General features: G+C 34.0%; 1 protein-coding gene across 1 annotated transcript in view; it reads left to right on the top strand.

Moving 5' to 3' along the window:
- The window catches only part of LOC114324173 (serine/threonine-protein phosphatase 1 regulatory subunit 10), a 77093-nt gene that overhangs the window by 15016 nt on the left and 45419 nt on the right, over positions 1-16658 (top strand). The window contains exons 2-4 of the mRNA XM_050655344.1: positions 12318-12412; positions 12472-12746; positions 12829-13920. Coding sequence (XP_050511301.1) covers positions 12318-12412; positions 12472-12746; positions 12829-13920 — 1462 coding nt within the window. The remainder of the gene's footprint in view (positions 1-12317; positions 12413-12471; positions 12747-12828; positions 13921-16658) is intronic.

Genomic DNA, 16658 nt, shown 5'->3' with positions numbered 1-16658 from the left:
GGAATTTAAATATATGTATTACAATTCGAAACTGCTGAAATATTAATATTTTGTCATAGCTCCATTATTATTAATCACTTCATGTAATCTTCTGGGCACTGAGAAATAAATTTAGTTATAAATTTTCATCTTCGTCCAAGCTTTCCCAGGTTTCTTCAATGATGGTCAATTGGTAGTGATAAAAATAATACCTACCTATCTAAAACCTTTATACATTTTGAAACGTCATTTTTTTGTAATTAGATTTATTGCAATTCCGTTATCTGTTATGGCAACTACCAAGTGATTCACGAACTATTGTATCCAGTCTGAACACAGGTTTACATTGGGAAAACAAAAGTGTACCAGGTTTTTTATGACGGAAAGTGTACACCAAAAGACGTCTAACCTTTATATCCGTTAAACACAAACTAAAACTGCAAAATCACACGGTGATGGTTCAATTAAATAGGGCTTTTCAACAATTCTCATTTGTTTCGACCTTATGTCATTATGTCGCATCTTAATATTATACACAGATTATACAACTTATGACAGAGGCCCGAAATATATGGGAATCGTTGAAAAGGCTTATTAGAAATTGAAAAATTTCTGGTTTTGTACCAGGATCGAACCCGGGATTGATAAGCCATGTACTTTAGCCACAAAGCTACGTCCGCCAATGAGAATGTATGTAGGTACAGTATTTCTCATGATCATTTTCAATGATAGGAAAAAGGGTAAGTCCGTGATAATACACATTTATGACATTTATTCTAACATGACATTTTAGTTAAATCTGACAGTTGTCACATTTTATTTTCAATTTGGAATAAAAACAAATCAAAAGTGTTTCTTGCATTTATAAAATGGCATTTTCTTTGATTTGTATAGTCTTATAAATTATACAGATTATATTTGTAATATTATCTAATTAAAAAAAAATATTTTTTTATTATGGCGCCATCTATCGACAACTAGAATAACTAGAATAAATGTTATAAAAAAGGTCACCGACGAAATGTAATCACCGACGTGCCTTTTTTTCTGTCACATACGATTTAATGCGTTAGAAAGAAATCGAAAAACTGTGACGCACTGAAAGATGATCATGAGAAATACTGTACCAACATAAAAAACGAAGATTCAAATCCCACTTAATTTGAAGTCATATTTTTTAGCAAACCTCTTATTCGAGCAGTTTCTTTAGTGAGTAAATGATTTTCTTGATTGTCACATATCGCCGCCGCCTACGAAAGGTATACATAACTCCGAAAAATGCCGTTAAGAGTAGAACTTTCAATGAACGCCGCGAAAAATATTATTTTCGATTATATGATGCTGAAAATTATAATCCCTAATAAAGTGTTAGCGAAAAAATTACTTTTTGAGGAGACTCAGCAGAAAAATAATTTCTGTTTGTGGGTCCACGAAAATTATAATTACTAAAAATAAAAAGTTCTCAGAAATAATTGTTTTCGTCGGGCAGAAACAGAAAGGGAAATACTTGTTTTCGTCGGCATCTATTATAAACTAAATCTTTTCGTTATAAATATTTTGAGAGTTATAATCTTCGCGGACACGCGTATAATAAAGAATTGTATCCCCAACATTTATCAAAGAGTTATTATTTTCACTGGAAATGTACTAGGAATCACATTAATCATAGGTACCAGCGATATGTTTTGAGGTTAAGCAAAAACAAAAAATACTTCCCACAGAAAATGCTCTTTTCTTCAAAGTAATGAACTCCAATTCTCTATAAAAGAACCAATATTATCCAACAAATTTTTCCGATTCGGTACCTCAATATGTTTTATAAAAGATGTAACAGCGGAAAAGCACCCCACAAAATTACTTTTATTAAAAGGAAATAAAATATTCATTAAGTACCAAAGCAAGGCTCGTTCTTGAAGTTTTGATGTCCATAAAGACATTCGACCACTGGGATCTCGCATGTGTGGAGCAGAATTCATCTGCGCTGGATTTTCATCAATTTCCTAACATTTCTAATAAACGAGTTATGACGTGTTACAACCACGTACAGCACGACCGGTTTCACTTTGTATTTGAGATTTGAATGCGAACTGGTGTTGACGTTCGGTTTTTCCAATTTTTTTAAATTTTATTTTGGTAACGTCTCGCCAGGCAAAATACCTCTACGGTACCAAAATAAAATTCAAAAAATATGAAAAAACCAAACGTCAACAACGGTGTGCATCAAAATCTGAAATACAAAGTGAAACCGGTCGTGCTGTAATGCTGGTGCCACAGTAACGTCTAATGCCGTTAATTAACGCGTTATTTGACATTAAAGAGAGGTGTAGTCACGACTTAGCGTGCTAATTTGTTATTGCCATTATTAATTCCGTTGAACGTTAGGCGATAGATCGGGTGGCGTTTCTTTCGACACTTCAAAGGAGTACTCCGTTACTTATCGCGTTGTTGTGGCTACACTTGAACTGTTTCAACAAGTTCTAGCTTGCAGCGCAGCAGAGTAATTTGTTTTGTGAAATAAGTACATTAATATTCTACGAATATGGAGTGGAGTAATGAGAAAATAATTGAATTTTTAACAATGTTTAAAACATAACCTTGTTTATGGGATCCCCGAAAAAAATCACATAAAAATCGTGATGTTCATGGTGACGTTTGGCGTCGAATTGTGCAATCATTATTTTTTCCAGCGACGGCAGATTTGAAAAAAAAGTTTTTGCTTGATTCGTTTATAAATTAATAAATTCATAAAATAATAATTAGCACTCATAATTTATAACAGCGTAGCAGCTTCGACTTCCATCTTGAAATCATTGGATTAAAAAACGCGTTTTCTGCTGACTACGCGCTAAAATAAGTGTGGCCAGTCACTTCAACGCGCAGTTTATTCCATCATTTTTGGTGTGTTAATTAATACGATAATGGACGTTAGGCGTTAACGTTACTGTGGCCCCAGCATAAGAGTGAATGTTTGTTCTGTTGTTCTAATGTCATGGTGATACTATGACACGTCTGTCTGTCGTTTTTAAATGATTGTCATTTAATTTCGCGTTAAATGTAGTGTCTTTATAGTGTTTCAGTTTTCTATTTAGTGTCTTTTATAATCCTTGCTACCAGTCCTAATTGTTAAACTACACTAATTGCGCTGCACGGCAAAGTGCAACACAAATCAATCTTGTTAACTACATGCAATATTAAACATATAGCCAAAACTAATGGCCAATTTCACCGTAAGTCAACATCTTATTGTATATTATTTGTTCAGGTTACGAAATCCATCGTTGTACGAAAATAATCGTAACAAATGACGAAATGTTCGTCTTCATATTATTTTTTATATTTTTAATTTATTTATAGCAATTTTAATTAATTCTACTTGTCATTGACATTTCGACGTTTTGCCATTTTCTCATCGACGCTCTATCGCTTGTTTGTTGTTTGTAGCAAATTCAATCTATATTTTAGTTTGTAGATTTCAATTTAGACGTTCGGATACAATTAGCGTCTCTTTGCAAAGACAATACGTCGACTTTGCAAAGTAACAAGACACTTACTCAACATACACACACACACTACACATTACACCTGAGTTAGTGATAAGTTATACAATTACGTGGCTAAAGGTTCTAGTTCTAAACCAAGGCCAGAATCAGAGAGAAAAAAAAAAGATTTTAATTTGTACAGATAGCGGTCGTTAAGGTTTAGCGCTCGCTTTCCAGTCTATTTTGGGCCCAGCACACAGTCCAGCACCGCTTATAGTCGCTCACTGAAAATTTTTGGGAACTTGCTGACATTTATTGCGATTTTACTGATCACTTTTCAGTAGGCATTCTATATCTTCCAAAGTATAGGCTATAGCCTGTAATGTAATACAGTTTCCTAGTTTTAGGATGATAGAGGCTGCGTTATTCCTCTTTTCATTCTTGCTTTCTTCGTTTCTGTTGTTCTTGTCCAATGAGAACTAGATCACTCCTAACAAAACTTCGCACCTTAGGAGAAAGATTACGTAATACGGATAAGGATTACGATTCAAGGATTGTAGAAATATCTGCTCTTTGCTACTAATAAATTTCAAGAAGAAAAGTGTGTGAATATAAGAAAAGTCTTTTTTTGCCTTTTTAGTCTTCTAAATTCTTTCCAATTTGACGTTTTTTTATGAGTTTTTGTGTTATTTTTATCCCGATTTATTTACGTTAGTATTTTAAATTTTAGACTATCCAGTGGTACCAGATTTCATCTTCGATTAGCCTATATTTGTCCACTGTTGAACGTAGATCCAATTTGTGGTGACGCGTTTTATATCATCCGAATATCTAGTCGGTAGTCGTCCTGTTTCGATGTGCCTCTTGTCTTTAGACCTGGATCCCGCGTACCAAAAAAAAAGTTGATTAATAGCAAGCTGAAAATTTGTTAATAGCTTAACGGTGTCTAGTCGGACAAACTTTGATGTATGGGAACGCTGGAACAGGGAAAGTTGGTTAAAAATTTGGAACGTCAGACTACGAAACTTTCATGTATTTTGTCGAACAGAACTTCCACTTGATTTGTTAGCATTTCATTAAACTCTCATGTAAAAATCAGACTGGTGTTTATCACCAACTGGGCATTTTAATGAGTGGAACACGAAGAACATATCAAATGACAGGAATCATGTTGGTTAGTAATAGCAGTCTGATTTTTGCATGAGAGTTTAATGAAAGGGTAACAAATCAATTGGATGTTCTGTCCGACAAAATATTTGGGACGTTTTCGTAATTTGACGTTCCAAATTTTTAAACTGTTCCACAATTAAAACTTCACCTAGACTAGACACCGTTAAGCTATTAACAAATTTTCAGCTTGCTATTAATAGTGTGACCAACTCCAATTCAGTCGAATTCGGGACAATCCTGAAAAAAATACCTAAAATCCGGGACTTAATGAAAATCGGGCTATTTTTTTAATATAGAATTTAATATCATCATTTTATTGATTATTAACATTTTTGTTGACAAAAATTTTTTTGATGGGATGGATTGTAATGATAAATACATATTTGTTACTTTTTGACGTTTCGACTTCTAATCCTGAAATCAACTGAAATCAATCCAAATCAACTGATGTTGGATTTCTATGTAAATAGAACTTTAGGTTAATATAAAATATACTTATCATTGTTATCATTATTTAATATCCATGCTTTTGAATAATCTTTTCAGAAGATGATTTTTTTTCGTCGACTTGTTTTCGTCCCACCAATTCAATTTGATGTGAATTCTTAGAAGAATAACTTGTTCAAAATTTCAAAATAGAATTTTACCAAAACGTTGAAAACTCGGATGGCCCGGAAGCCTTCGACACAACTTTGTAATTCCGGCCATGTCCCGGATTTTTCGGGCTAGTTGGTCACACTAGGGATACCTAATGTACCTTGAAATATTGGCAGTTCAAATGTTCTTAGTTTCCAACACATATAATATGTATAAAACAGGGGAAAATATGTTTTCTGGACTAGAATTGAACAAAAGCAGTAAAAGAAGCTTCAAGAATGACATAAGATGTTTTATGCTATTAATCAACTTTTTTTGGTACGATCCTGGTACGATCCAGGTCTACTTGGTAGCCATTCCAGAATTTTTCTGATCTATCATCCGTCAATCTGGCAACATACCCGGCCCAAGCCTATTAGCCATGACTATTTCATCCGTTACTCCTGTTCTTCTTTTTATTTCTGCGTTTAGAACTTTATCTCTGATGGTAATACCTAACATTGATCTTTCCATAGCATGTTGTGCAATTACATTAGTTGTGTTGTGCAACTACTTATTTATTGTTCCTTTTGTCGAGTCGAGTTAGCGTTTCCGCACCATATTATTATGTAAGAACCGGTAAAACACGTTGGTCAAAAATCTCCTTTTCAAACAAACTGGAATATTAGACTTAACGATGCGATGTTGTTCAATCTACCAAAGGCAGCCCATGTGAGACCTATCCTTAGTATTTGTCTGATTATCTCGGTCTAAGCGAATTTCATTCCCTAGATATTTGTAGGCTATTATTATCATTGATGACACTTTGATACCTTTCAGTGAGACATAATTCTTCTTCTTCTACGGCACTACAGCCCAAATTGAGCCTTGGCCTCCTTTATTTTTTGCCTCCACTCTTTGCTTGTCTGTGGCTGCTCTTCTCCATACAGGGACTCCTAAAAGGGCTTTGCGTCGCTGTTTACTGTGTCTTCCCAGCGCTTTTTTGGCTTTCCAACCGGTCTCTTTCCCTGCATTCTAGCATTCAGTGTTCTTTTTGGATCCCTATCCTCTCCCATTCTTATCACATGTCCGGCCCATTGCAATCTTTGTATTCTAACGAAGTCTGACAGGGGCGCTTCCTTATAAAGTTGATAAAGTTCGTTGTATCGACTTCTGAAAATTCCGTTTTCCCTTACAGGTCCTAGTATTCTCCTCAGTCCTTTCGAATGTGTCGATGTTTGTTTGAGACATAATTGCCGATTTGATTTTCTGAGATTTTGCAATTTGCCTGTAACATTTGAGAAACTAGCAAATTAGCAAATACTTAATTATTTTCTATTTCAATATGGAAATATTACTCAATTACTCAATTATTTATTATTTTTTCTGTTTTCTGATTTTTATCTTTAATATTATTCAAAATAAATTTTCTTGCAGAAACGAATGCCTGTAAATCTTTTGTGCTGTTCATCAAAAGGCCTGAACGAGTCTTCTCTTTTCATTTTTATTGAGACTTATCAAAAAGTTCCCAAGACAGACTCTAGGCAATTGTCTCAGCAAGTCAGTATTAGCCATTGTTGAACTTCCATTTATTTGTGTTTTACTATTTTGAAATAGCCCGTTGGAAGAATTTCTATAAAAGCCTAAGTGTCAACTGTTTTGAAGTCTTTTGTGCTCGACGAGGACCGCAAAACTTAAAATTATTGCTGTCTCGTCCGCGATGACTAAGCTATTATTGCAACTGTAGTGGGCAACTGACAACTGCGACGCGGTATGCAGCGCAGCCAGCAACCAATAAGCAACTGGTTGAGTTGCCTTTTATTAGGTGGAAACACGTGTATTTAAACACTAGCACCAAGACTGCGCTTGTCACAGGGTTGGACAAAAATTGATTAAAAAAAAAACAAAAAACATGTTTTTTTTTTGTTTAAAAACAATGTTTTTTGTTTTAAAACAGTTTTTTTTCATCTAAAAAAAACCACTGTTTTAAAACAAAAAAACACTGTTTAAAAAAAAACGTTTTAAAATAATTACGTATTTCACTGGATTCCCATAAACCTCAACTGCCACACCTATGTATGGGATTCCCGCGAAGACGCGACCTGCGCGCACATACAACGAGTGTTTAACTGTTTCGTTTCCTTATACCACGTGATATTATGTAAATCACATTCGCTTTTCAGGATAGGTCGGAAGCTTTAAGTCTTTAAGTTCTGCTTTAGTGCTTTATAGGGCTTTTCATCGATTGTCATTTGTTTCGAGCTACTGTCATGTTGTATAATCTGTGTATAATATTAATATACACGGATTATACGACATATGACAGAAGCTCGAAAGAAATGACTGCGAATGAAAAGCCCTATTATAATATAATTTCATATTGGTATCTTCGGTTCTATTTTAATTTCTAGTGGATAGTTGCAGTGTATACAGTGTAACGCAAAGCTGAAAGTTCTCGCAACAGCTTTGGATAAATGCCAGAGAAATACCTACACCATAGCAGATGCAACAGATATTTGGAAGGACTTACTGGGTTATTTCCAAAGTGAAAGTGAAGCTCAACCTAACGGTTGTCGCAACGTGTTGGAACTTCATAAAGCAGAAGCACGTTTTCAAATGGCTATAACAGATCCGCATTATTTAGCTTATTTATTAGATACTCAGTACTTAGGTCAGACACTCACCGAGGTGGAAGTTGATAGAGCATTGTTATTTATTTCGGATTTTCACCCAAATGTGATGCCCGAAATACTGTCATTTCGTGCCTTAGCACCGCCATTTAATAAACAATATTTGTTTGCAAAAAATACAGTAGACAATTTAAGTTCTTTAACATGGTGGCTATCTCAAATACAGTTTATTTCATCGGAGTTGTTGCAGTTGACAACTCAATTATTTTCAGCAGTTGCATCCAGTGCTGGAGTGGAGAGGCTATTTTCTTCATATGGTCTAGTTCACTCGAAATTGAGGAATGGGTTAGGAAGTGACAAAGCTGCTAAGCTAGTAACAATATTTCAACATTTAAATAAAAATTAAGGTTACATTATTAACCGTAAAAGCTCATTATTTATAGTTTTTATTTTTTTTTAAGGAACATTCATTGTTATTTTTATTTTTTGTATCACATCTCAGTTGCAGGATGTAGGACTGTGTAATAGATGATGTTGTGATTCAATAATTATTTATTTAATTTCTTAATTTTCTTTTTCTTTCAACTTTATTAGGAATATTGGTTTAGTTAATGTTACTACAGCACTCAGCACTGTCTACCAGTACTAGTATGCTTGCTACCTGAACATAAATAAAGTTTAGTTAGTTACGTTTTTTCAGTTTTACTTTTTACTTCGCATTAATATTGTTATTGCACCTACTTACTCTATAATCTATGTTTGCAATTTTGCAAACTAGCAAACACAAATGTCTTGATAACAATGTTGTTTAAATAAACAATAACGAAAAAAAAACTATGTTTTAAAACAATGTTTTAAAACAGTGTTTTAAAACACAACTGTTTTTTTTCCAGTGTTTTTAAACATGTTTTAAAACTTTGTTTTAAAAAGCTTGTTTTAAAACAGCCCAACCCTGGCTTGTCACAAGTTGGCGTGCTTATTTATGATCTCGAGATCTAATCTCCAGTGTTCTGTCTATGCCAGAAGAGCTGAAATTAGTCTCAGGTTGGTGTTTAGTAAAAAAGTAAATATTGACTTGCTAAAAAATGAGTGCGCGTCATTGGACCGATTAAAATTTTTTATGAAATGTTAACCACAAGTTATACAGGAACCGCGAAAAAAATGTGTTTGTATGATGAATTTTCAATAAAATGTAATAATTATCATCATCATCAATCAGCCCTTTGCATCCACTGCTGGATATAGGCCTCCATTATTTCCCTCCACTGTCTTCTGTCCTGAGCGCTTGAATCCAATTAGTGGTCATTCTTTTTATATCGTCCGTCCATAGCGTGGGTGGTCTTCCTCTACTTCTTTTATCGGCTCTTGGTCTCCACTCGAGCAACCTCTTTGTCCATCGCATCGCCCATCTGTCAGACAGGCCACGTCTGGCCCCTGTCAGACAGGCCACGTCTGGCCCCTGTCAGACAGGCCACGTCTGGCCCCTGTCAGACGGGCCACGTCTGGCCCGTAATAATTATAATACAAAGGAAGTTACACCATTTAAATTTTTGTTCTCGTAAATTTGGTGTCTTACTAAATGTAAAAGCAGTCCAAACTGCAAGTCGATTGAATAATCCAGCCATTTTCCCACCCAACATTTTTTTTTTTTCATTTTTGCACAATCCATTTTGAAGAATGAAAATCTGTATACGCGCGATGAAGTCACACACTGTGATGATTCTGTAGTCGACACGGAATTGTCTTGGTCTCGAGACTAAAATCACCAGCGACTCTCGCATGCCCAACTCGAGATCACAATTGATAAATGAATAACACCCTGATACCAATCTCGAGATTTTATCTTAGTGGATAGTTTTACCTTTATAGATTATTGATTCCATCTCACAGTTAATGTGTCGGTTACGCCATACATATACTGCCGTCCTCAAATAAAACGCGATATGTGCAGCCAACTTAAAACCGAGTAATTGGCTCTCAAAGTTTTTTTTCTCAGGACTCTATATACACAAACGGCATATTCCAATTTTTTTTATTTTGGTAGTAAATAAAATGATACGGCTTTCAGACATTGCAGAATCATAAATAAGGTCACAAGGAAACCACATATAGCAAAAACTCGATTTTCAATTTTTTTTGCAGATACCGCGTTTTAATTGAGGACGGCAGTATAGTTTCATGGCATGCTGCTGTACTTGATCTCTTACTTCTTTTTCATCGTCTCCGTAGCTGGAATGTGTAATTCTTAGATACTTTATTTCCATTACTTGTTCAATGCGAACTTGATTTCAATCTTATTAGTTATTTATTGATTATATTGTTCTAGTTTCTGAGTTGAAATCGTCATGTTAAATTATTTTGCTCTTGTATTAAATCGGTGAACTGTCTTTGAAGACTATCAATATTGCATCGTCTGCGTAACAGAGAATTTTAACTTCATTGTTCCCCATTCTTTATCTTCTTCGTTTATTGACACTATGACTTCATCCACGATTAGATTAAATAGTAGGTATATAACTTAGTGAATCCCAATGTCTTATTTCATTGACTGTATGTAAGGTTCTTTGAGTTGTCCAACTATTCTGACTTCCATATTAATGTTTTGATAGACATTTTCAATTATTTCTTTTACAATATCCAGAGGGATCTCGTTATTATACTCGGGATATATTACATCTTTAAGTCTTAAGCAGGCCACGAACTGAATCGGCATAGAGAATCAACTGTCGAACGTTCTTAGGCGGTGCGCGGTGGCTTATTTATTTCCATGTATAGCAAAATCTGCCGATTGCTCTTAGCCGAGCCGATCGCTCTATGTCGATTCAGTGCGCGGCCTGCTTTACTCTGTCAAATGCCTTCTTCAAGTCTATCAAACATAGGAATGCGGGTTTCTTTTTTCTAATATTTTCTCTGTAGTCTATTTTATGACGAATATTGAATATGTGTCAGACCTTTCAGTACGAACCACTTCTTACTCATCTGCCGAAGTTTATGAGCTGATTTATTGGTTCTTACAAAACTTTAGTTGTGTTTCAGGGTAGTATTTAGCAAATTGATACCTCTGTAGTTTTGGGCTTGTTTCATATCGCTTTACAATAATTTCCGAATTAGTTATGCCGTTAAAATTTTTCGGGTATTTTGCGGAAGGCTATAAGAGATTTTTTTATTCTTTGTCAAGCAAATAGTTAATATAACCATAAAAACCATCTATTTATTAAAATAGAAATAAAATATAGTAAAAAAATCATATTTTTAATGTTAATAACTTACACAAATTAATCTATAACCTTAAACATTTTTGAATTGCGTCTTTTGTCATGAACTTAAATTTTTTTAAAATGTATTTAAAATTAACCCTTTTACCACTAACACACAAATGAGGTGAATTCTAACCGTAAATATAAACGAGGAGATTATATCGGACTGAGATTGGAATGATAGGGTTGTTTAATAGCTATGACTCATTGACTTACATTTTGAATATAATTAATCAATAAACAGCACTAAATATAGCAGTGTCCATGTTTAAGAAAAGAAATAAGCAGAATCCTTTCAACTATAGAAGTGTAAACCTTCTGAAAATTCTTAGGACAATGAAGATTTAAATCTGAACTTTGGTGATTCGCTAAACCCATTATTATTTAATATCATTATGAATGAGATAGTAATAGAAGTAAGTAAAGGAAAAGTATATGGGTTTTCAGAAAATGCATATTCTTCAAACGGTGCTGTCTTGGTTGCTCTACTAAAGCTAATACAGTAGCACACTTGTCTACTAAACATAATTGAAAAACTAAATATTTATAATGGTAGGAAAACTGAAGTTTACATGACAACATTACTAACCATTATGATGTACACTGAAGAAGAAATGTCTGACCAAGTTGATTTAAAAGAATAATGGAAATAACGCAGATGAAAACAACAGGCAAAACTTTATGTACTATTGAATTAGAAACATTAAGGCAGTTCAAAATCGAACCGTTTAATTCATGGGTACAAAAAAGAAAAATAGATTGGAATAAACATATTGATAGAATGGTTCAAAACAGAATATATGAATATCTCAAGATACATTACTAATGGACGAAAAAAATTGAGACCTAAAAACATTGGTGTGACTGCTTAGAAGATACTGAAGATTGAATAGGCCTTTTGCCCATTAAGAAGAATGAAGAAGATTAATAGTAGGGTGTTATAGTAAATGGCAGTAAAATTTGTTATCTAGCACGAATATTTTTCCCCAACTGTCTTATTTAACATTGCTGGTTTTCGTAATAAAAAACTTATAAAAGTATTGGGTACAAGAACATTGACTGTTCCTTTCTAGAACAAGGCTAACTGCAAATATACAATTGGCTTGCTAAACTCGTAATACCATCTAAAGAGGATTAATATTTTTTAAATTCAATTTAAAACAAAATTTTCCAATTCCGATTTTTTCCATACAACAATTTACATGTTCTGTTTTCTTTAATTTCAGCCCCGCATAGATCCGGTGCAGTTATTGAAATGCCTCTCGGTACTTCTAACCCCAGAGGGAGGAATGAAAGCAGAAGAGGTCACCCGTTTAGTGGGGTAAGTATATCTTTAGATTTCATCTTCAAAATTTTACTAATTTTTGATTCTACTTTCAGACTAATGACAAAATTTTCAAAGAAGTTAGTGAGCAAATGTATATACATACTGATTTTAAAGAACACAAAAACGGAACTGCTAGATACGTTTATGGCCGAGGGCGGTTGGACCCTCATACAGACGTGGCTGCAAGATGCAGTCCACACGAGCAATCGGCATTTGGTTAAAGAAATCATAGGATTGCTACTGATCACACCAGTGGATGTTGAGAGATTGAAAACAAATATTCTTCCCAAATTAATAAAAAGTTTATCAAGAAGGGATGATTTAGAAGGTAACTATTAGATTTTTTGAAATATTTGAATTATGTGTTTCCGTAAATTTTTCATAACAATAATAATTTGTATCTTTTTCAGATGTTGCTGAATTATCTTCTGAATTAGTCAAACACTGGCTTGTAATTGTCAAAGGTTCAAGTAATAATGCACAAGGGCAACCGCAGGCCGAGAAAATGGACCTTTCTGAAGCCGACAACACAAATAACAGTGTTAAAGACAATAGTACAGATAGAATAAGTCCAAATACGTTTTATAAAAAAGATGGACAAACTAGCCCTACAAAAGAAGGGGCAGACGACAGTAGTAAGGAAGATGTAGAAATGAAAGATGTATCAAAAGAAAAATCCAAAAATAAAGATGAAAAACTTGACAAGGAAGACAAAGCTAAATCCAGTTCTAGAAGTTCAAGAAGTACAAGTAGTAGTAAGGACAAGGAAAAAAGTAGAGATAAAGATAAATATCGTGACAAAGAAAGAAGTAAAAGTAGTAGTTCTTCGTCTAAAAGTAGTTCAAGTAAGAGCAAAAGTAGTAGTTCGTCAAGTCGAGATAAAGATAGGAGGGATCGAGACAGAGAACGGGAAAAGGAGAAAAGTAGGAGAGAAAAAAGTAGAGATAAGGATAAGAGTAAAGATAAAGAGAGGGATAAACAAAGAAACAATGGTGTGATCAAAAGTAATTCTAGTAATAAGGACAGTAGTAGGGAAAAGAAAGAAGAGAAAAAGGATAAAGATAAATCTGAATCAGATATTTTCAATCTGGTAAAAACGCCTTCTATTGATAAACTTGGCAGGATTCCCAAAAAATCAAATTCTGCCTCTGTCGACTCTAAACCTAAAGACGATAGGGACGCCAATGAAGTTAAAAAGAAGTCCTTCTCTGTCGGTATTAAAAAGGATGCAACTCCCGAAGAGAGACCGAAGACAGTGAAAGTATTCAATTCAAAGATGAGATCGACGGGTTTGGAAGAAGAAGTGAAGCCGGCGCCATCTCGAGTAGCAGTTAAGAAGCCCACGACTCTAGCTACATTGCCGCCAATCCCCCTGAAGAGAAGTTCCCCGCCGAGGGACATCAGAGAACCCAGCATCCCCCCAGAGAAGAAGATCAAAATGGACAAAGTCGACATTCCCGATCGACCGGGTGCTATTAAACTTATTCCACCTAAACCGAAACGTAAGTTTGTGAATTTACTACTAATACTTCTTTTATTTTTCAGGTGTAAATGGAGATGGCAGAAGAAGGTTTAACGGCCACCTACTGTACTATGCAGGAGACTGTTTTTCTTCTTTGCTGTCCCTGAAAAAAAGGAAATGGCAGTTTTTACATGTGTGCTTAATATCATCACCTAATGTATTTCTGTTACAGTTTGTATGTTAAAAAATACACACCCGACACAAGTTGGAGAACAAACCAGTTTTGTTCTGATTGTAGTGTGTATTTTTCAACACGATAGTGCCGTTTATTTTGACTGTTCCTTATTGTGGAATGACAAAAATCGAGTGATAGTGAACGCGTCGGTGGATGGCTGTGATAACTACTTTTTTTCAATTTAAGTTGTAGGTCTTCTTATGGTAAGTTTTAACCATGTAATTTTGACTGTATTTTTTTACTTTAGACTAATAAAATAATTTCCATAACTTACTAAGGTATATGGGATAAACTAGTACCTTTCCTCTTAAATAACGCAAATGCATGAAAGAAATATTCGATATTTGAATGCATCAAATCAAAACAGTTTGCAAATAATTTAAGTCAATTTCAATTGAAATTTGAAATAAGGTGGCATATAACCTTTGATTCTGTTTAATTATTCAATGCTTAGTCAAAATTTCTACAAATACATTGATACCAAGTTGTAGCAACTAATTTGTGGCTTCATAGTTTTGACAAGTAGTAGTGATCTGTGCGTGAGTGCTTTTCTATTACCTTTCAACGCCCGCTCACGGTTAATTTCACTCCTGCACGTTAGTTCCGCTAACAATCACGTGAGTAATGAGTCACTGCATATAAAATGCAATAAAAATTAAGTTTATCCAAATTTAATGACACCGTAAACATATAAGTCGACATATTATGTCAGAACGTTGTTTAAATCTAATAGTTAATTTTTTTCTTGCTTTTGGCACTGTATTTGGGCATACAATTTCATAAATTAACACCGATAAAACGTGAAGTTTTTTATAACAACTATTTTTAGTAAAACTACAAAACCCAAATCGTAATTGGTATTCAAAAATAATATATTTTTTTCTCCTTCACAATCCGGCTCGGATCTGAAAGAGAAAAGAAAACAACCTTTCGGAAGTAGTTGTAGGGATATCTAAAATTCGGTTAACTAATTTGTTTAGTAGTATGTAGATCCCTGCAGTTATTCTAAAACTAAGACATCCACATTTTGTTGAATCTTCCATCGTCAAACATTTTATTTCAAAAAGGCAATTTTACTTTTATTGTTTCCACCTTTCTAACATGATTTCTTTTGAGTCTTTTCTGTGTTGAGTTCTGTTACGTTCTGTTGTGGTTTTTCTGTTTATCAGATTGTTTCATATTAGGTCCGTTCTTTTGTTTTCTAGTGTAACACTTTCGAGCGTGGGTTCAATGACGTATAATTACGGTAGACTCCGCAACTGCTGTAAATGGTGGAATCAACATGACTATCTCGCCGAGGTAATTTTTTTTATTGTCTTACGTACGTGAAGATTTCTCCTACTTCCTATCAAAACAATAAACAAAATTATTTCGGCGAGATAATCATGTTGATCCCACCTTTTACAGCAGTTGCGGAATCTACCTTTATTACTATGTCATTGAACCTACACTCAAAAGCGTTAGGTACACTAGAAACAAAGGAACATACCTAATATGTTATGTAATTTGAAGTGATTACCTAAGATATTTATTGTACATTCTGGTATATATTGTACAAAGCAACAATTTTGTGTACGAAATAAAAATATTCCTTTGTTATTATTTGCAGAAAAGAGCTCGCTTCTAATCTTTAAATGATCTCATTAAGTCTAGTATGATCCTGTCGGTCCAATCATATATTTTATTTAGCCATTTAGCTCCCTAAAGTGTAACTAAGTTCATACTTGCGAAAAAATTTTAAAACCCGTTATCCTATACTGAACCACTTAAAATTTGAAATCCCTATGTCCAATATCTGTCTTACTTAAGTCGACTTTACATTACATGATTATCATGTGATTTGTCATATGATTTGGTCATGGAGTGAAATTTACATGTTTACACTGTGTGATTTGTCATATGATTTTGCATTGTTTATACGGCTCGTTTTGTCATAAGCATTGTCATGCGGCTCATCATGGGAAAAATCATATGACAAATCACATGATAAATCATGTAGTGTAAAGTCGACTTTAGTCTTTTTGCCTAATGAATCATTAAATTCTTTTATATCGATTGTTGAGGATGATATTTATGTATCTTTGTTTGTGGAGGCAAATGGTTCGTTAGTTCGCTGGGGTTTTTTTTGCTCCTATTCCTGATAATATTTGTTGATAGATTAGGACTCTAAAATAGTTTCTAGTCTTTACAGATTCCTTAACGTTCATCTGTCTTCAATTTGGATTTTTTTTCGTTTTCCAATTTTACATTATTCGCAGCTCAATGTCTGTTCCTATATTTGACAAACTGTAGTTCGCGATGAAAAACGTAAGTAGTGCCAGTTTTTTTCTTACTATATTTTACACAGAATCAAAATTTATAGTTGCCATCTTTAATAAATTGAATACTATTGTGTTGAATCAAAATTTTTAAAACAAACTACAACATGCATTTCTTAAAAAAATACGATCAAATTATATATTCTGGAACATAACTTAAAAATTTTAACAACTTTTCAAAATTTTGCTATAAAAGAGTAGATTTATGCAAACTTTGGGGTATCC

The sequence above is a fragment of the Diabrotica virgifera genome, chromosome 1, assembly GCF_917563875.1.
Source record: "Diabrotica virgifera virgifera chromosome 1, PGI_DIABVI_V3a".
Classification (NCBI taxonomy): domain Eukaryota; kingdom Metazoa; phylum Arthropoda; class Insecta; order Coleoptera; family Chrysomelidae; genus Diabrotica; species Diabrotica virgifera.
This window is presented reverse-complemented; position numbering and strand designations above follow the sequence as displayed.